This window comes from Alosa pseudoharengus, unplaced genomic scaffold (genome assembly GCF_046254945.1).
Source record: "Alosa pseudoharengus isolate Yale_2024_CS ecotype anadromous, Long Island Sound unplaced genomic scaffold, YU_APseudo_1.1 YU_APseudo_1.1_scf_20, whole genome shotgun sequence".
Classification (NCBI taxonomy): domain Eukaryota; kingdom Metazoa; phylum Chordata; class Actinopteri; order Clupeiformes; family Clupeidae; genus Alosa; species Alosa pseudoharengus.
The window spans coordinates 3749802-3772599 of record NW_027468664.1 but is presented as its reverse complement, the minus strand read 5'-3'; the positions used below and the strand labels follow the sequence as shown (position 1 = coordinate 3772599).

Sequence of the window (22798 nt, the reverse complement as noted above, 5' to 3'; positions counted from 1 at the left end):
ATGCATAATTAAGCTGCACTGATGCCATTATAAATATATGGTGCACTGTAGGGAATGGATGAAGATGCGAACACTGTTTGCTCAGCCCAGCAGATAATGATGCTGTGATACAGAGATGTAAAGGCCTCTATTACATGGAGAGTAAATGAAGTCCGCATCACTCCGACCACAGTAAATACCCACCCATTATTCATACAAGCAGACAGAGTGTCTGAGTGATAGAGAAATAGCGGGGGAGGATGCTCAAACCAGCAACTTGCCCTTCACATATATTCTAAAAAAACTTCTGTCTCACTTAATCTAACTGAAGGAGTTCATCAGAAGACGGTCCCCATCTGTTTATGACACCATTAAACTGAATTTATACTTTAGGTTCCCATACTAGAACCCCTGACATACAATCCAAATGCAAGCATGAAACTTCATGTGTTACCTTTCATTTGAGACCAAGATTATGCTTCTACACAAAGGGGTTTATATGCAGTCAGCCTGCGGGCACCCAAAAGTCCTATGGGGAGTTTCCATAGGGTATTTTACAAAACGCATGAGCATACCTTTACAAATAATGGTCTAAAATACTCATATTTTACATTCTATATTGATCTCCATTTTTACACACAGCTTCACAGGACCCGGTGCTAGGGCTCAGTTGTGTTTCTAAGTCATATCAAGTGACCTAGAGGGCTTAAAATTTGGTCAGTTCAGAGATGCTTGTAATCCGGCAGAAAGAAAAAAAAGATTCTAGCCTCTGTTTCAGTACATCACACAGTTATGCTGATTGTTTCCCAAGAAACTACAATGTCTCAGCTTTCCAAAGAGGTCAAGCATTTGATTATAGGCTAAACTAGGTTGAAGCAGTGGCCTCTGAAGCAGGCACTGTGCAATTTCAGGCAGAAACCAGATTGCGGTTTTAACTAGATTTGTGTGGTCATACCATCATGAAGACCCTTTCAACAATAAAAACAGCTTTAACCCTCTCTGATGGAATGTTAAAACGGAAGCCTTGTGGGGCCAATTATGATGCTGATAATGGAACTCTTGAAAGGGTCTATACCAAAGATTCTAGAATAGAGCTCCGCTCTAGAATCTTTAGTCTATACACACTGTCGTCTTTCAAATGCAGTGTTTTGTATCCTAGGCTATTCCAACTCTCACTCTCAGTTGTGGTGTACAGTAGGCCTATGTCCTGAGTGATCGCTGCCCCTTTACATGACATTAAATTACGTTCCAACTCCATGCTGTTTTTGTTGATGGACAGTGCCGATTTGTCCTATCGGTAACACACGCACTCGCCTGGTCAAAGTAAGGAATTGCTTTCACTCATTTTCTTCCAATTCCCACATAACATTAGATAGGCTTACTACATTTAAATAAATGTTGTCAGTTGTTACAGTATGTTATGTTGATGGCTATTGATATTTGTGTATATCGAACTTCGTTACTGGTGGGCTCATAGGTGGGATAATTTTATTATTGTATGATTCTGGATGACCACAGTCAGACGCCCAGCGTCAGCTGTCCCCAAGAGTGTTCAAGCTTCAAGCTCAAGCTCAACTGAGAGTGCTGCCCATCAACAGAGTGAGTGTATTCTCTTAGCTGCCATCAGGGCCACAGGCTACATCTACTGCAGCTGTCTGCTCTTTTGCTACAAAAGTTCTGCCACTACTCAGACAGTGATTAGAAATAAGGCAGATGTGTAAACTCTCAAATGTAAGGTGCACTACAACAAGCCTGCATGCCGCATGGTGCGAAAATAAACATGTATCGATGCTTAATAAGTCACATCGATGCAACCACATTGTTTGTGGTCGATGCATCGATACATATCACTGCATTGTTGCGCCCCTAGGCAACAAGCCGACTCACAGACTCACTGAACAAAAGTTAATATTTAGCTCCATTTTCTCTGCATACCTGGGCCACAACACACCTAGCCCAGTATGACCATGTTCAACACCCAAGGTCACAGACACCTGCACCACTCACAGTGAATGCCACTTCAAAAACAGCATTTCTGGTCCACACCGTTAAGAGGCCATGACCTTTCAAACCCAGTTCAGATTGATCCTCTCACCACAAACCACATTAAGCACACAAGCCAGCTGTGGGGGCGAAGAGGTCTCCAAAACACTCACACCACTTGCTTGTCAGCATCTGGAAGTGAGAGGAAACGTCTGGGAGTGATGTGAGATGTCCTCAGATGTCTACATGAAGAATACTGGAAAATGCTTGCATCAGCTGGGGGGCTATTTTCAATGCTAAACAGCCGGTACATCAGACAGCTCCAACAGCAAGCTGCCACAGCAGATGCCAACAGGAAGTCACTCAAATATGAACACCACACAGAAAGGCCCATTTCTTTTCCAGTTTCCTTTCCAACAAAATAAGGCCTAAAATACCAAAATAATCTCACCGACTACCGTACAATGACGATCAGTCACAACAGATCAAGTTGCGGTTAATGCAAAACAATCATGGTTAACCACTATGCAAATACAGATAAATTAACTGCTATTTAACAGGAAGCAACAGCTCTTCCAAAAACCCTAACTATAAATCAAACCTGGCATTTACACACAATCTGACACAAAATTCAAGCAACCATGTCATGCAAAAGTTGCTATTTGCAATCAGCCATAACGGTAACCAAGCTGACTTAAAGAACACTAGCAGCAGTACAGAGTATGACGGAGTATTATAATGTGAAAGATTAAAGTCAGATGATATAGATCAGCATCAATCATATTACCCAGCTCTTAGAGGAAGACCTATTCCTATGAGGGGCCCCAATTCAGTTAGAACAAAAGTAGCAACATAGTAATTGCTTCGTAGCAACAACACAGTGCGAACTTACTCAATGTGAAACTTGTGGTAGGGCACAATATGACAAACAGGATATATTTAGACATTGCTGAGCAAGATGGCAGCGATGTTGATGTAAATTAAACCCTATAAGCTTTCTAATGAAAAAGAAATTCATTCCTGGAACAGTAGTGAAATTGTGTATGATGTGTTGCTGACCAGCCAACAGGAAGGTGATGAGACAGGTCTCTTTGGGCATGTAGAGTTTGAGGCGTGAGCCACTGAAGACATACTCCACCACAGCCTCAGAGCGACCAGCGCGCTGCAGGAATGGAAGGAACTGTTTGGCCTTCTGTGTCTCCTAAGGGAAGCAAGGAGAAGGGGAAAAATAAATAAATAAATATACACACACACACACACACACACACACACACACACACACACACACACACACACACACACACACACACACACACACACACAAGTTAGCCAGCCTTGGAGCCAGCGCACTAACCTGCTTTAAGGTGTGAGATGCGTTACAGAAGGGAAAAGTGAATCCACAGACACACAAATAGCCCTTTACTCACCCCAGAAATGTCAGCCACTCTGTGGATGGGGACCTCCTTCTTGCTGTGCAGTCCTTTAGCATTCTTGATGGCTCTGCAATCAATCATGCGGCAACTGTTCAGCCCACATATACTGAAAACTAGGTAGGTGCTGCAGGAAAAGGTCAGCTGACTACTGAAGAAAATTCACAGAGGATTTCACATTGCATACACTACACTGCAACACTTTACTTGTTTACATGCGGAGGAAAAAAGTAACTTTATTTACACCAACACAGACACACCCCCCCCCCCCCAATTATTGTGTGGGGGGGGGGGGGGGTGAGCTGTTCTGAGAACAGGCATTATTATTCAGGGGGTGCTGGATAACAACCAGCATTCGCCACTGAAAATAAAATCAGACCTCGTATACTTCACCCCCACCACATCTACAGTGGAACAGGAAAGACAATGACAATGACCGTGGATTAGTGAGGCAGAGACAAAGCACAGAGAGAGAGAGAGAGAGAGAGAGAGAGAGAGAGAGACAGACAGACAGAGAGAGAGAGAGAGAGAGAGAGAGAGAGAGACAGACAAAGAGAGAGAGAGAGAGAGAGAGAGAGAGAGAGAGAGAGACAGACAGAGAGATAGAGAGAGAGAGAGACAGAGAGAGACAGAGAGAGAGAGAGAGAGAGAGAGAGAGAGAGAGAGAGAGAGAGAGAGAGAGAGAGAGAGAACAAACCCAATTTAAAACTGGTTGGAAATTGTAGGCCCAATTGTCAATTGTGAACTGGGGTGGGTTCCCTCTCTCCTCAGCTAACCGGATCTCTATTGCCATTACAGTCATAAAGTCCTCCTTAATCTCTGCACTATGACCGCACATAATTACATCCATGTACAAAGCACAGAGAAAGGTGAATTTAATAGGCTGTGCTGCACTGACTGATATTTTCAGCAGGGAATGACTGATCCCTCGTGCAGTGCAGGTCTGACTACAGCTGCATATGATCTGGTCAGGGCAATGGCTCTCTGTGGACCAGTGCAGCATTTCCATCTACACATCTGCAGCTCCGGTATTTGACCATATTTCATGCACCCACTGCCACAAATGCAGCCATATTAAAGGAGAAATCCTTTGAGTTTTCACATAGATGTCTATTTCTCAAAGTCACCAAGTACTGTCGGTACGAAAAAAAAACGGGAAAACAATCTGTCTCACCTAGCTTGAGTTGCTACAGCCAGCAGCAGCTACAGCGCAACACTTTGTATGTGTATGTATGTGTATGTATGTGTATGCCCACAGAGAGCAGCTACAGCGCAACACTTTGTATGTGTATGCCCACAGAGAGCAGCGCTGTAGCTGCCTGGCTGCGTGACACGCTAATGCATAAGCCACTTGACCAAAATCAAGCTGGAAGTTGAGAGAAAATGCCCTGTGGAGTGTGTGAGTGTGCAGCGGCTCACCTTGCTTCAGCAGCCAGGAGCTCGTCATAGTGAGAGGAGCGCTGGTCATCATCCTGACGATACCTAATCACAGTGGCCAGACCTTTGCTGACAAGGGCCTCAGCAATGTTACTGCAAAGTGGGAGACAGAGAGAAATACAAAGACACCAAAGAGTGAGAGATCAAATGCCTGAGTGGTGCATGAGAAATGTTTTGCTCGGTAACCATGTGCTTGATGTTTCTTCTACCATTATCAAATTGAAGCAAGATGAACATCTGGTGTAGACCATATCTATTTTGACTACCCCAATGTCCAGGCTGACTACGGAACCATCCAACACACACACACTCAAATACACTCATCTAATATTGTAATATAGATAAAACATTTTTAATATAAGGTCTGCACATTCAACCTATTCATTGTCTTTTCTGTTTACAGTGGACTGTACAGATCACCATGGCATTGGCATCCTCAGTCTGCCTTATTGTGTTCAGTGCAATGCTGACATGGCAGGGTGAAATAGCGCCAAGTGCCCAACCAGCTACCCTGTCTGTTCTGTAAGGCCCTGGGGTTTATGCACCACCTGTTACCCATGATGCACCACGCTGCTCAGTCAGGATGGGCAATTAGTTGGAGCAAGACAGTGACTTACTGCTGGGGCCACACACACACACACACACACACACACACACACACACACACACACACACACACACACACACACACACACACACACACACACACACACACACACACACACACACACACACACACACACACACACACACACACACACACACACACACACACACACACACACACACACACACACACACCCTGCACTGGGTTCTACTTTAACATTATAAACACTGCATACAATTACAATGTTACAATATACAAAGGATGATAATACAATGATCACTTTCTCTAAACTTATCTGTGGTGAGGGGTGCAGTGTTACATGAGTGGGGTGTTTTTGTGTGTAATGCATCATACAAATAGTACTTACATGCCTCCTATTGTTACAGTGGCACAGGTGCGCTCTGGGAAGGCTGGAACTGTGCCCGTCTCTGTTGCTGCTCTGATGTAATCCACTGTAACATTTACCTGAAGCAAAGCAAACAAGCCAAAACACTGTTCAGTACTCACATTCTCCATCTTTCTTCCTCTCCAACACACACACACACAAGTTGGTGATTGTGTAGTGAACAATTATGATACAACCATAAATATGGAGAATAAAAAAACATGTTAAATTGTTATACAGGAATAGGGCTTTAGCCCTCAATTGTATAGCGCAGCAAATTGGGTAGGCACTGGCTGTGTGTGCTTGTTTGTCTGTGGGCTACTTTTCAAGGTCACCCACAGTCAGTGTGAATCATGTCACGCTAGACTGTACATCTCCCTAGAGGAACCAAGACCAAACATGGAAACTGTTCATCACTCGCACACCCACGCACACGCATGCAATCAGGGAGACACAGATCGGAAGACTGGCCGTTTTTAGCAGCTTTAGCATTTCAGAATGATTCAGAGCTGATACATTAACGAGTGCTGTGTGTTTAAGCGCTACCAGAGGGAACCGGACGGGCAGAATGAGGGAGATGGACATTTCCCACACTGCTCTACTGCGGGCACAATCAATGGCCATTAATGCCCCCTCTTCCACAGGGCCTTCGTATACACCCCCAGGGGGGCGAATAGGGGGCTCGAGTTAACAGCTGGCAAACAAACAGGAGCAGCCAGCCACACAGTGGCCCAGTCTAGCCAGACCATTCAGCAATCTAGCACATCCTCCCACCAGGCCACTGCAAACAAAGACAGAAGGCTAGGTGGAGATAGTGAGGGGAGGAGTCCCCATCTGTTGGACACATAAGGAGTGGGGGGGAAACAGAGACAGAGAGAGAGACAGAGACAGAGACAGAGACAGAGAGAGAGAGAGAGAGAGAGAGAGAGAGAGAGAGAGAGAGAGAGAGAGAGAGAGAGAGAGATAGAGAGAGAGAAATCTGTCATTAATCTGGGAGAGAACAGCACTGGACAAGGGCAAGGACAGACACAATGTGGATAAATGTCCCAGAATCTGTGCAGATAGGGAGAACGGGAGATAGTGACAACGGTGATTGAGAGAAACAGAAGAAATAGAGGGAAATGGACGTGAGCAAAAAAAAAAAAAAAAGATATAATATAAAGAGAACTGAGTGGATTAGAGAGGGAGGTATAACAAGATTCTGATAACGTTCATGAGGCTGCATAATGATGCACCGGGATATCACTGTGATAAAACCTGCTTTTTAAGTGATGCTCTTTCCAATGTGACACCAAGAAAAGAGGTTCACATGTTCGCTTTGAAGAATAAAACCACAAGTAGGACTGAGAGGACTGTTGTACAGAGACGGTTTCCCATTAAAATGAAACGTAGTATCAAAATATAGCTACAAGCGGCGATGGCGGGCCCGAGCATCTACAGCTCCGCAACCTGTGGCATTCCGGGGGGCTTGACCCCCCCCCAATCCCCCCATGTCCGTTTGAGGGAGCTCCACATGCCTATACCAACTTTGGTGTGTGTGGGTGAACCCCAGTGTTTCCCACAGAATTGAATTCTATTTGTGGTGGTAGGTTTGCAGAATTACCTCGAATGCAACAGTTTTTAACAAATTAGTGCAGCGCGGTTATGTTTCTAACCAGATTTAAGCACAATTTAGTACTTCCAGGAAAATCATTGTGTGGTGGTCAATGTTGATATTGTGGTGGGCCGCCACAAATAAGTCAATGTATGGGAAACACTGAAACCGTATGCCAACCACAATGCTGAATGACAGGAGGGGGCACTATGGAGTCCCTGGGCCACATCCTGGAGCAAATCTCTGTCCCCGAGTGGAGACTGTGAGGGATGATGTGTTCGCCAAATGGCATGAGTTTTTCGCCCATGGGTACCATTGTTTTTGCCCATGGGTACCATTGAATTCAGCTTACCTGCCAGGGGTGTGCAATAAAGATCAATGCCCGTCTCTTCCCAGCTTTCGATGGACAAATGCATCACATTTGTCAGATTTATTGAACTGAACTTACATTCATGGGCGTCCAGAAGGAAGCTCGTTACTGTGAGCTGCAGAAGCTATTGAAGAGCAATCTGTTTCCGACAAAAATCTATCCTAAGAAATGTAGCTAGTAACTTCACTAATAGTGAGCTTGTTACTGCCCAGCCTTTCAGGACAGCTATATATATTTGGGGGGCAGCCGTGGCCTACTGGTTAGCGCTTCGGACTTGTAACCGGTGGGTTGCCGGTTCGAACCCCAACCAGTAGGCACGGCTGAAGTGCCCTTGAGCAAAGCACCTAACTCCTCACTGCTCACCGAGCGCCGCTGTTGTTGCAGGCAGCTCACTGCGCCGGGATTAGTGTGTGCTTCACCTCACTGTGTGTTCACTGTGTGCCGAGTGTGTTTCACTAATTCACGGATTGGGATAAATGCAGAGACCAAATTTACCTCGTGGGATCAAAAGAGTATATATACTTATACAGCTAGCAAGTTTTACAACCTCCTCCACTGTAAATTTTGCTACTTGACTTAGTCTTGTAGGCTACTATCCATTTTCAACTTTCCAGTGTGGTGGGGATTTGACTTCGGAAAAAAACGCACCTACCAAATTTGGTGTGCATAGCTGAAAGTATATGCCAACCACGAGACTAAGTGACATAAGGGGGCCACACTCGGGACCAAGCCTGTTCCAGGACCGCTTTATCGGACACCTGTTGTGTGCGCCAAATGAGTTTTCGCCCATGGGAGACACCTCAAAAAAGGTAAAGCGTGGCAGGATACCAATAATAATAATAATAATAATAATAATAATAATAATAACAACAACAATAATAATAATCCTCCTCCTCCACCCAGAAACAATAGGGCTTTTGCACCATTCAGTGCTGGGGCCCTAATAATAAAATATATTTCATGGCTGACAGGATTTAAATCCTAGCCTAGAAATCTACTAATCAAATTACATTTGCTGCCAGGGCTAGTCTAGCAACTCTCCGTTGGCTTGTGAGCTGGAAAAATTACATTTCTATCAGGCCAATCAAATCGTGTATAGAGACGTTAGGCGGGCTTAACATAATGATTGATTGCAGAGTTGCAACGGTTTGGCTTGAATTCCCTGCTACTTGAAAACAAAGATGATGGATGTTGCTGTTGGCGAACAGCGTGACACGAGATAAGCTTTTTTTAAGTTGGCAAAAGTTTGAACTAGCCAACTAGCTCTGCTGGTGGGAAAACGCATGGGACTCATAGCCGTCCTATTGCGTGCAGAGGGAATTTGAAAGAGAACCGATTATCCCGCCCCTCGGACTGAGCACTGCCAACGGTGAGTGCCCAGACCCTACATTTTATTGTGGGTATGGCTCGTCCGGCTATTTAAATCCAGTTTTATAAAGCTAACTACTAGAGTGTATACCTCTCCCTTACAAGACTGATGCAAATCTAGATGCATGGGCTATAATATTATACAGGGTTGATTTATTTGATTCGGTGTGATTCGATGCAATACAAAGCAATTTGATCATTTTTAACACTTGTTGACTGTAGACATTCATTTTCCCTTATCATTTAAAATAAACCCAATACCTAGAAATGCACCATTGCTTAACTTCAAACAGATATATTTAAAAAAAGATAACATTTTGAATCCAAAATTCAATCAAAATTGAACTGCATACCTACATGATGTACCTACCATTACCAAAATAGCCTACAGTAACAGGGTAACAGTATACAAATTACTGTAATTCCTAAATAATTAGTGTGATATTTTTTGTTCAACCCCTTGAATTAAAGCTGCAGGTCTACAATTCGAGCACACTGTTTTGTTACGTTAGGGTTAGGGACAGGTTAGTAGTCACATCCATTCTGGTGATATACAGAGGTAAAAAAACTAAAAGTGTCTAAATACTTACTGACCTAACTTACACCATTGGGTGAAACAGAGCAAAATCACACACTAGAGCCTGTGAGAGTGATGGAGCACAAGATAGCAAGAGAGCCTGACATGCAAGCTGAAATCATGAATTCACAGCAAGCTTATATACATCTGGGTACAGTTTAATGCTGCTGCACTAGATGTGGTGGTGGTGGGGGTGGGGGTTTGTAATACATATTTTATGGATTAAAGTGAGCCTCTCTCGGCAGACACAGCTGTAATTCTCTTTAAACCCTGTCCGGGAGGAGATGACTTCATCTGAGTGCAAGACTAAGCAGTATTGGAGCAGCCGGTGGTAATTTGAACACCAAAAACACCTATGATATACCCACTCATGATTTCAGATCCTCACCTATATACACACTGACTGTGATTCAAACAGAAAGCTCCCATTTTACACACACATATACAAAACCATAGGTCTCATAGTGTGACTGTGTTCTTCTTGAATACACACACAAACACACACATACAAGAATCAAAAGCACCACATAAAACTTGAAATAGCCACACACATACACAAAACAGGAGCCACTTTGAGAGGCTGGGATTATCCGAATGTGCTCTCTCCTGATAAGTGGATTAATGCTACATTTTCATTTGACTTTTCTGCTGAGGCTGAGACACTGCACAGAAGCACTACTTATTAAGTTCACCAAATCTGGCCTTGGATTATGGTCACAACCAAGCACTGCTTGAATAAAAGAGAAAGGTGGGGGGGTCTCTTCCAAAGGTTTACCTTAATTACTGATAGAGAGGAAACTTCTCAGCCTACACCGCTCAGCACTCCTCTCAAAGGGAATCAAATAATCTGAAATGGACTCCTTCAGTGTCTGCCCCTTTTTCACTTCATCAAATAGTTACCCTCAGAGTCATAATGGACCTCCAATTGTTGATGTAACGATGCACTGTGAATCAGCTAAAAATCGATACAAACGTGTGAAAATCGCAACCAATTAGGAAAAAAATTAATAACAATGCAACAATGTTGTTCAAGAATAAACAAACTAGAAATGCAGTTCCAAGGAATTTGCAATGCATGAAAAAGCAAAATATCATGTATAGCTAAAACAGACTAGGGGCCCTATGGCGGGAAACCGGTTATTTTCTTGGCGCAACATTTAAATTCTTATTTTGCACATCTCTTTTTTTGAGAAATGTGCCAAGGGGTGTGGCAACTAACGACCTGAGGAGGGATCTGGCGCGTTTCAGTACACTACCTAAAACACATTACTCCACTGACTAGGGCTGCACGATATATCTAAAATCTATCGTTATCGCGATATCAATGCTTGCGATAGACATACCGCCAAGATTACTTAATTTTCGATACATTTTGATAAATTTTCTACATTTTTGAATGTCAACATATTTTACCAAACCGATGCTGTCATGCTGCCCGAGAAGCCCGTTGATCCAGTTTAGGTGCGCGGTGTTTTAGGTGTTGGTGGGAGCTAAATCGTGATGGCTGAAGATAGTGAGTCGAACAAGGTAGGTTACACTTGGGTGAAGAGGGATTGGTCACTAAAAGGAAAAGCGCGTCTGTTATATGGAAATATTTTGGTTTTATGAAGGATGACGTGTTACAAGCACAGCGCCAAATGCGTCCTTCCCCACCGTGTTAAAATAAACAATTTCTTTCGTTATCGTTATAGGATCAGAAGATATCTTTCACTGTCTGTAAGGCTTGTATTTCATGATTTGCATTTAGCAAAAGCCCCAGACAGCAGCAGAGAGGTAATCAGGATTCGTTATTTGTAAAAGTTGTTTAGCCTACTTCGTTGGACTGTGCGATCGTAGCCCCTTACTTTCACTTTCCGCTGCCCTCGTAGTCTAGCGTGGGATGCGCAGCGTATGAGGTTACAGACTGGGCTACTTAAGATTTTAGATGAGTGACCGCCGCGATATAGCTTAGGCTAAGTAGCTTTTTTGCTAGGCCCAGCGAAGGCTGGCAATGTGGAATATTCCGCTGGTTGGTGCACAAGTTTTCAGATTGGCTGTCTATCCATCTTTTAGGAGGATTTTCCACACAACTTCGATAGCCTAGTCAGTAGGTATCCTAGCTGTCCACTTTCATCAGGCCATATATAGCCCAGGCTACATATTTTTTTCTATTTTTTATGTAGAAAATTATACATTTATTTCTGTAATTATACACGGGTTTCTCGTTTACCAACAAAACTAGATGCGCGCGCAGCCATGGGGCAGAAGACGCTTGGTGGCCGTCCACAACGTTATAAACTTAACCTAAATAGTCGGCTGCTGTAAGCTACAATCGGAATTTTTTGTATACCCCTGTTGTCTCAATGATATACCATTTCATTTCAGGCTATATTTCAGAGTTTGCTGTTTATTTGCTTTATTAATATAACATTGTATTTTGTCATTTTTGGTGAAGACATGCATTCCGTTAGGGATATTGAACATATTGAACATTCTCTAACCATCGTGATTTCGAATTGGTGCAGTTTTCAGCATAACAACTCATTTTATTCTATTCAAGGAGAGCACTGCTCTATGCTGTTCTATGGTGCTTTCTGCCTCTTAGTTGCGCACACATGTTTTCATGATGTTGCATAGAAATCCATGTATACATTTATCCCCCCCCCCAACCCTAAAGTCTATGCTAGCAGCAAGTAGAATGGATATTTTTATTTATTTTTTTTAATTAAATATCGCAAGTTATATCGTTATCGCAGGACTCAATAATGTTATCGCATATCGCATGTTTTCCTAATATCGTGCAGCCCTACCACTGACCAAGAGAAACCTGGTCTGAAGTCCATGGCGAGTTGTTTATATGTTATTTTAAGAGCACATTATCAACAGTGATATGGGCAGGTGCACAACGCACCATGCTTCTCTCATCCACAAACGCACACCGGCGAACATCCATGCAAAGCATTACAAATTGCACGATTACAATGGGAAACATAATTAGAACAAAGATATTACGAAATACTGTACATCTCATGATGAGTAGTTATTCACCATCATTTGCAAATTGGTAATGACGGTTAAAAGTGATTAGGGGAGAGACGAGAGACACATATGGAGCATAGCTGAAGACGCACTGTCACGAGATATAAGCAACTCCTCTGCAGGATAAATGTTGTTTTATTCAGTCATTTGAGCAATATTAGGGTAAGTGTTGCTTTTTCCAGCCTATGTTTTCGGTGGTAACCCATTGTCAGTCAATAGTGAAAGTAACTGCATATAACTGTCTTGTCGTTGACTGACTCCTTGGTGAAGTTAGTTTCACTTTGCCAATGAGTTCAAATAATAGACGAGTGCAAATGCGTGAAGGCTATGCTAGGTTTTAGTAAAGCATGGTTTAAGAATGACTATTCTATACGGTCTCGCAAGCAGCCTCCTTCAAATGCGCCTTTGAATGCCAAAATACCGATGCATTTATTTGACATATCGCGCATTGCGCCGTTGAAGGGAATGACAGATGTCATTCTCATTGGTTTAAAATGATGTTACGCCCCAAACACACCCATATGACTGATTAAAAGACCTAGGAACACCTTGTTACGCCATGCGCTCCACTTTTGATAGGGAAACCCCTCCCAATGTGAACTGGACATCCTACTAATTTGAATAGACTTTTGACGAGTGATGATGCACTTTAAAATGTCATGATCGGGCCCTATGTCTTCGTGTCTGAAGGTAGTACAGTGGCTTATTAGCAGAAGTCAATGCTTTAAAACTGATACTAAAACATTATCTACAGCCTGAGCCAAACATATACAACCATGCTGACTGCTAGCAGCCAGAGCTGGTCCCTCTGGACTTTACTGCTGTGTCAGGAAGCTTACAGAACAGCCAATGAAGCTGTATATAAAGGGGATGGAAGTAAGGTGCAGTATCTGCCTCAACTGACACCTCCCAACCTTTTCCAAAGCTGTGCAGCAAGTCACAGTTAGCAGAATGGTTACTTCCAGAGGAACCTTTTGTCTCAAACCCTTCCACTGTAATAAGACAGCACATCCACCAGGGCATATAATTTATTATTAACAATATCAAAAGGCATAGACCTACATATATCCCAATCCAAATTATGCTAAACTGACTTCAGTATTCACAGTAATGAGCTCAGCAATTTGTATCTTTTGAAGAAGAAAACTTTAATCTAATTTTGCCTTTGCTGTTGCTAGAGCAGCAGCACAGCTGCAGGAAAACAGCAGTTTTAACCGCTTGCCCTTCAGTCAGGTTGTTGAGTGTATTCATAGACAGCCTTGTGTCCTAGCAACAACAAAGAGAGAATAAATGGGAATGTTATAGTTTCTATACAAAAAGCTCTGCAATGATCTTATGTTAAGTCCCGATGATGATGATTGGTACAAATAAGTAAAACACACACACACACACACATTAAAAAGAGTCTGACTAAGGAGACTTATCAAGACAAATTTTCTAAGAAGACTCAAGACAAATTGTTTAAATGCGCTGGCAGCCAAATTTGCTTGTTTTAAGACAAATTTGCTTAATGTACTAGCAGACGAATTTGCTTGTTTTCACGTCTTAAAATTAGTCAAATTGCTTAAGTTAAGTCAAATGATTTTACGAGAAAGCACTAGGTTAGTGTCTTTATACTGAAAACAATACCAACTTGATTTTTTGATCTTTATATAAGATTAACACATTTTTATTAGATAAGCAGTTTTTGCAACACACACACACACACACACACACACACACACACACACACACACACACACACACACACACACACACACACACACACACACACACACACACACACACACACACACACAGACACACACACACACACACACACACACACACACACACACACACACACACACCTTGTCTTGGGCCTACAAGAAAACGCAATCTCTTCAACCTGCCTGGCAAAAAACATTACTCTCTCCCCCTCATTTGTAGTATAGCCAGCGTCAACATAAGGGTTAGGAGAGATATCTATGAGGGATCATTGGCTTGTTGACTTACTACCCTAAAGTGCTGGTATGGCTTCATCATCCCCACTATATCTTCAAACCAGAACAGGAAAGTGCACTTGGAGTGCAGGGCTGCCAGACGTTTATAGCAGCTTCAGAGTAGTGTAAGCACTTGCTGATGAAAAGCCTGAACACACAAACACTGCAATGTGTTCCGAATGACTTTCCCTTCTTGTTCTGCCGCACATAAACACTTAACGGTGAGGGAACAGCAGCACTTTAACCGTGCAATAAACCCCTCATGAAGCCCACTTTGTGCATCCCATTACATTTTAATGAGCTCAAACATGATGAACATGCAATTTCCACGGCATACCTTGGCATCTTTATACCCTTATCACCTGACAGAATATGAGAGACTTTTACAGGACAGAACCCGAGACAGGAAATACATCTCAGAGCAATACTAGGAGATAAAGAATGTTAACTCTGAACAGAACTCTGATATATCAAAGGACTTAGTGGATTTTATTCAAGATTTTTCATTCATTCCTATTTTGATTTGTGCTAATGACGCAAGTGTGTATTTGGATTCACATCGTTGTTCAGCTTCATCCATTCTAACTTTTTCTTTTTTTTAAATATATTTTTGGGGCTTTTTTATGCCTTTAATGATAGGACAGTGGAGAGTGACAGGGAGCGAATGGGAGAGAGAGCAGGGGTGGGATCCGGAAAGGACCACGGGGCGGGAATCGAACCCGGGTCGCCGGCGTACGGTGCAGGTCCCAGCCAGTTGCGCCACAGCTGGGGCCCTCCATTCTAACTTTTCTATGAACTATGAAAGAAAAGTTGCAGGAATGTACAATGAAATAATAGTGTCAAATAGCTAAGAGTAGGTTATCTGGAACAGAGATGTGTCCTTCAGATCCACTATCATAGAAGTGGATTTACAGAGCATAGACGTGCATAGTTCTATGCCCTGGCTTAAAGGGAGGAAAATGTTTGGTCAACGGGGTACATACCTTCTTTCCAATTAGTTTCTTCCTCATAAATTCTCTGGCCTCAAACATGTAGGGAAGGTCATAGAGTGGGCGGAAACGCTTGTCCTTGTCCTTGATCTTTTCCTGAGAGAACAAAAGAAAAGACAGACAAACCAAATGATCATCACACAGTGAAGACTTGCAGGAAAAAAGACAACAATCTTCAGAGACAATTGGACTCATTTAAATATGGATTCACTGATTCCTTACTAAACTCTGGCTTCTCCATCTTCCCCATCTGAATACTCAATTAAATAAACGAAACAAGAAAACAACAAGGATTGTTCTGCTTTCCCCACTTCACATCCCTCTCATGAGGGGATTGGTTGAAGACTCATCATCATTGTTTTGCAGAGCTCAGAACAGCAGGCCATACTGAATGACAGAATAACACAATACTCTGCACATTCTTACAGTACAGAAATCGAATCCATTTTCATATTTGAAGACACATTCATGAAAATGACTATAAACAACCAATAGATATCTTTAACATTATTGCTGTCAAAGCAGAAACTGATGTGAAATGGTGGCATCCCTCTCTTTCCGACCAAGTTTTTAGAAAAGGTAGAAATGAAGGAACCCTATGTAGTATGCTCACACACAGACGAACACATGCACGGGGACAGACAGAAATCAGTAGAAATGAAGGAACCCTATGTAGTATGCTCACACACAGACGAACACATGCACGGAGACAGACAGAAATCACCAAGATGGACCGAGAACACTTCCAATTAAGACCAAAGAAAAGGGGGAGAAAGAAATCGCGAGTTCCCCAACAGGATTTTTATATCTGTCTTGAGACAGTGTGAGGACGACCCATTTTCATCTGCCTGCAAATAACTACAGTCATTCCTTCCCCCTGCAGCCAAACAAACACATGGGGGAGGAGGCCACATGGGTCTCAGTACTTGATGGAAAGTGGTATATCACATCACCTTGTGAGGTCACAGCATTGGAGTGCAGGCTAAAGAAAAGAGACAGCGGGTGCTGGAAAATGGAGGGGGGGGAGCTCAGTTCTGTCAGAAGAGAAGCTGAAACTCCCCCATCAATGTGGGTGGCAAAAGAGGCATTGATTGGCTCTGAGCACACAGTACTTGACTCATGAGGAGAAGATAATGTTCTTACAGTCCTACACAAAGCATACAACTACAATATGAGGGAAGGTAAATGTCAGAAAACTTTTAGAGCACAAAAAGTGCCTACACTGTAAGATACTGTAGCTCATACCCAGAAAGATGAAGATACTATATTATAAACACTCACTACCAAAACATTCTTAAACAAATAAATAATTACAATAATAATTGTAAGAGAAATGAGCCACTGGCGAGATAGTCAACCACAAGTGTCTGGTACCCCTCTTACAGAAGCCAACAGCAGAGGGGACTAGTCACTAGTGAAACCACTGGACCAGTTATCGAATCATTCAGTAAGGACAAGTGTCCCAAGTCGTACAGATTATCTTATTTTGATAAGGTTCAAAAGCATTTACAGACAACAGTTAAGAGATTATTAAAGTTGTCGGAGGTAACTGGTAAGAAAGTATCTACATGCAAAGTAGAGAGAGTACTGCATCAGTACAATTTGAAGGGCTATGCTCAAAGGAAGAAGCTACTACTCAAAAACAGGCATAGAAAAACAATGCTAAAGTCTGCAGAAAAATCTACGCTGTTTGGCCATGTCAACATTATGTATGGAAGAAGAGGGGTAAGTGTTTTAATCCAAAGAACACCATCCCTGGGATGGCAACATTCTGTAACGGACTTATTTTTTAACAAAAGGGACTGGTCTACTTCATAATATTGGTGACATCATGAAGCAGGGTGCTTTCTGTTTTCCCAAAGAAAAATGTGAGACTTTTCCTCAAACTGATTTTTTTTTTTTTTTTTTTTAAAGGGCCTCATGTACAACGCTTGCGTATGCACAAAAATGTTGCGTACGCCATCTTTCACACTCAGATGTATCAAGAGTGAAATTAAATGACTTCATGTCAGACATGCGCACATTTCCAATGTGTATTGTCAGTTAGCGATGCAGCGCAACAACATTCATTGATCTATGATTCAAGGTGATCCAGAAATTGCAATGCAGGCTATTGCAAGATGGCCTGGATCAACTTTGTTCATTCTACTTTGGGTGTGAGATGTGTGGCCTCTTTCTAATTTCATATATGGTAGGACTAGTTACTCTGCCGCAAAAATGTCACATGAAAAGAAAAGAAAAAAAAAATGGGAGTGAACTGCGGGAACAGCTGTTGTTCGTTCCTGTTGAGGTTTGATGTCAACAAGTAATAATAGGGTAACGTTGAAGGCGCAGTCAGGGATTTCACAGGAATGTGTTATGTTTAAGTTTATTAGAAGACACAATTTTGTGCAAAACAAACATAGCCTACAATATATTTTAACCAAGGAACCAAATGAAAGACGCCAGCGAGGTAGCTCGCCCCTACCTTCAGTATTCCCAGATAAATTCCATGCAGGGTTTCATTTATTTTGTTTGTTCTATATCAGTGTCAGAGTCAATGCTCTCCAATGTTGGGTAATACTGTTTGAGTAATAGAATACGCAACTATTTAAATCTTGAGATAGTTCCTCGTCATTCCTGTAGAGCTCACCAAAATCATAGAAATTTTGCATTACATTACAGAAAGATAGCCTGGCCTTGGCCTGTCTACGTACTTCCGGTCGATTTCTTTTCCCTACAGTACTCCATCTGGAATACTGTAGGTTGATTTGCGCTCGTTTACTTCGGCAGTTGGGCAGCCGACTCCGCCTTAACAATCTTTGGACCAACCAGCGAACAGAGGGCGTACTTGAGAGCGATTACGTACCCAGGCATGGTGTTTCAATTACTACGTTCCCGCCACCGAAGCAGATCGCATGGAATACATCAACATAGGGAGCAAGGTGTTTCTTTGTCGAACAAATTGGGATGCAATGTGAGCCTTGAATTGGATGCCATGCAGGAATTTGCTAGGATCTCAAAACCGGATTATGAACATTCTTTGCCATAGAGAAACACACAATAGCGTTGGATTATAAACATGCTTTGCCACAAAAACAGACAAAAACGTGAGGTAAGTCGAGTAGGAATCGACCGATATATCGGCCGGCCGATATATCGGGCCGGTATTTGCATTTTTTACGTGTATTGGCATCGGCCGATAAGCGGCTGTGTTCGCCGATAGTTTTTTCCCCACATTATTTACATACAGGCGTCCACAGGCAGCTCTGTGTCAATTCACGTGCAGACTGCCCCTCCCCCACTAGCAGAGTGCTGAAAGCATGCTCTTCAAGACAAGACAAAGCATGCTCTTCAAGTCAACAGTAAACTTTAAACTTTCAAAGCATCTTTTAACTGTTTGACTTAGCTGAAATATTACACTTACACTTTGAAAGTGGAAGCAAGTTTGTGGGTCCAAATGGAAAACGTGAATGATAGATAGATAGATACTTTATTTAATGCTGAATCCCTCGTCTATAAAACTGCTAAGTTGCTAAGTTAGCTAAGTTGTAGGCTATCCATATGCATGCGGTAGCGGTAGCTGTTACGAACACTGGTCATATGATTAAGTAATGCCAACGTTGTTCCATGGTATTTGTGGGAGTTTAATTCAGCAACCACCTGGCTGAGTTTTAGACGCGTATGGTGTGTGTGTCTCTCCCTCCCCCTCTCCCTTCGAGCTGGGCGGAGTTGCCATCGCAGTGATATCAGAGCTTTAATAATGAGAGACGTGTTATACGTTGTTGAATATTAATTCGTGTTAACGTTTATCATGTACCAGACATAAGTGTACCGTGTATGCCTTATTTGTGTTTAGAGCTGTTTGCTAACGTTATCATTATCAATCTAGTTCAATGGTGGTTGAGTTTTCCTTAGCTACCAAACAGAAGTTTGTGTGTGCGTCTGGTCTGTCTCACTTAGTGGGACACACGCATCACAGCGATATGATATGAGTGCTGCGCTACCTGAAGGAGAGCTTTTAAAACTTTGAGAGATATGTTTTTATACCTTTTAACGTTGATGCCGTTTAGAACAGAAACATCTGACGCACGTTATTTTCCTCTGCTGATTTATGTTCTGTGGTTGACAAATCTGGCAGCTTTTTTTAGAAAAAAAAATTGAAACCATGCAGTCTTAAATTACAAATCAAGCACTTTATTTCAGCTTCTTTTCAGGCTTATTGTTTTCTTAAATTATTTAAATGTGTTGACAGGACATTTTGTGATGACCTGAATTATGTCTTATATGTCAGCAAGCAATGCATAATCAAGGCTGTGTTGTAAGATGTTGATGAAAGCCTTTTACCCTTGCACAGTTAACCATATGCAGTGCACCCATCCATAAGTCCAATAAACTTATAACATTTGTTATCATCATTTGTGTAATTATGTGTCATTTGTATGATGTAAATTGAGGGAGCAAAAGCAGTATCGGCTCCAAATATCGGCTCAAGAAAATCGGCAGCCTGTATCGGTCATCGGCTAAGGCTGATGGGAAAAAAATCGGTATCGGCACTAAAAAAATCCATATCGGTCGATCCCTAAAGTCGAGCTATATAAAGTTATTATTTTTGCTGTCACTTCATTTGTTTTATAACCCAGAAGAATGTTAGCTGTGTGTCTCCTCTTTTATCTGACATGCGTGGCATATTTATCCGATCACGGGTCCGCGAGTAATTCAAACGAGAGTAATGGGTGTGCAGCGTTGGTTTGTGTACATGACGTTATTATTTTGCAGTCACTTCATCTGTTTTTATAAGCCAGAAGGATCGATATACATGGTACTAATGGATAGCCCTGTGTCTCCTCTATCATCTGATATGCTTGCCATACCTATGCGATCACAGGTTCGCGAGTAATTCAAACGAGAGTAATGGGTGTGCAGGTGAACGCAGAGAAGTATAGACTGTAAACATGATGCAATTTGATTTCATTTCATGATTTTTTTTTATTTTCATACTTTAACAGACAGACAAGTGCGTGGTCTCGTTGGAAAGTCCCACTTCTGCTCTGTCACGCAATAAAGGTCTCGCTGTGATGAACAGTTGCGGAGCAATGTAACAGAAGAAAGGGTGTGTTTTTTGACGCACTTTGCGTCAATTGGGTTCTAAGGGTTAAATGATCAGGCTGCCAGTTGAGGCAATAGCCAATTAGCCAACAACCCCTACTTTTAATGGATGTAGCGTCACCTGAATAGGCTTCTGCGAGATTGCATTGTGTCAGAAGTTTCTGATAGTGACGTCAGTTTAAAGTTTCTGATAGCGACGACAGTTGGTTGCTCCTCAATGAAGGGTGTGCGCTTTTATCGGTGAGTGCTTAATTTGCGTTGCATGCCTGCAAGTGTAGTTTAACAAGCTGCAAGTATATATATTGTAAATCATCCATCGCACAGACTGTAGCACGTGCGACAAATATGTTGCACTGTACAGCCCTGTATATAATACCTACATGGTAGGACTAGTTACTCTGGCATAAGCTTTCTTTTGACTCTGGTTTAGTTTGTCCTGCTGCATAGCCTTAAAGAGCTTACTGGAATGTATTTCTCAAAATAGAACGCATCTCTAAAATGAAAAAAAGACAGCAATGCTCAGTTCAAGGGAGGAACAGGGGAAAAATAATCAAATAAAAAGAGGAGGCCTGAATGTAACGTCACGTTGCACTGATCAAAATACATTGGGTCCACACCCTGTCAATCATGGCTAATGCTGTCCCCTCTGGGAGGGGAAGCCCTCCCTCTGGGAAGCCTGCAGCGAGAATAGAGTGGAGAGGCTGAGTAGCAGTTGTCACAGTCTATCTCTGGTCTGGTCAACACATAAGACCTTCAGATAGCCCCCCCCCTAAAGCTGAGTGTGCACGCACATGAGGAGAGCATGAGGGAGAGAGTGGGGAAAAAAAAGAGGGAGAGAGTGAGGGGAAAAAAGAGGGAGAAAGCCAGAGGCAGAGAGGGAGAGAGAAAGGACAAGAAAGCATTTGAAGAGCAGAGGTTTGGATTAAAGGACCAGTATGTAGGAAATAATGGAAAATAAACTGTAACCATTCCAAAAATTATCACCATCATGTTGTCAGAGAGTAAGGAAACACGATGAATTGAAGTAATGGCTTATTTGACAACATTACTCTAACCCGTAAAACCCTGTTAAACCCATGAAAAAAATTAGTTACGGGACGGAATCTCAAATTATCTTTTTGTCTTTAAGGGGGTCTCTCTCTCATAAAAAGTTGGCACATCCAGTACAGCCTAAAGGCGATACAATTAAATAGCCTAGGCGCGAGTGGCGCTTTTCCGCAGTATGCGCAAGGCTATAACTTGACAGATTTGATAGAAATGTATTTCTTTTAATTAATTTCAACATATTATTGATTGCAAATGTCCATATTTCATTTCAATTTCACAATACAAAAAAAATAGACTAAACTTAGTTTCGTCTGAGTGCCATTCTCAATTTCACAACGTAACTCATTTGAACCATACCACCGTCTCACATAGGCTAAAACACAGTAATGCATGTAGTCTGTAACTTATACACCGGGAAAATGCACTAACTGGCAGAAATGAAAAAAATCATTGCAGCAAAATTATGTTCTAGTATTATAGGCTAATGTACACATAGTGATATCAACACCGGGGTGTTCAGTCGTCTCGTGTGTTGAACCGTGGAAATAAATAGACGAACAATTTTGGAATGTGCACTGCATGATGAGATGTTGTCGGGTAGCCTTTGAATATTCCGCCATCAGAGATTGCTAACAGTTTCAAAATATCTGGGAACTTTCCGAAGCTCTGAATGGCAGATGATAGTTGCAGATCAATTCACACAATCATTGAAGTAGGCTGTATTATGGGCCATAATTTATTTTTGTCAATAAACATAGAAGAGGCGAAGCGCAAGTTCAACAACAAACAGGACTTTTTCAGCCCAATGGACGCCTATGTAAATAGACAAAACACTCGCATCAAAGCAGGGTGACTTCTTCGAACTTGCGAGTGCTGTCAAATTGATATTAGGCTATGCGGTTTGCTCATATAGTGGTGTGATGGTGAAGTGCAGTCATGCTGCG

General features: G+C 42.2%; 1 protein-coding gene across 1 annotated transcript in view; it reads right to left on the bottom strand.

The window, feature by feature from the left end:
* The window catches only part of snd1 (staphylococcal nuclease and tudor domain containing 1), a 148659-nt gene that overhangs the window by 99974 nt on the left and 25887 nt on the right, over positions 1-22798 (bottom strand). Inside the window, exons 11-15 of the mRNA XM_076296249.1 lie at positions 15714-15815; positions 5804-5901; positions 4812-4922; positions 3390-3462; positions 3022-3163 (exon numbers count right to left, since the gene is read on the bottom strand). Of these exons, the coding sequence (XP_076152364.1) occupies positions 3022-3163; positions 3390-3462; positions 4812-4922; positions 5804-5901; positions 15714-15815 (526 nt within the window). The remainder of the gene's footprint in view (positions 1-3021; positions 3164-3389; positions 3463-4811; positions 4923-5803; positions 5902-15713; positions 15816-22798) is intronic.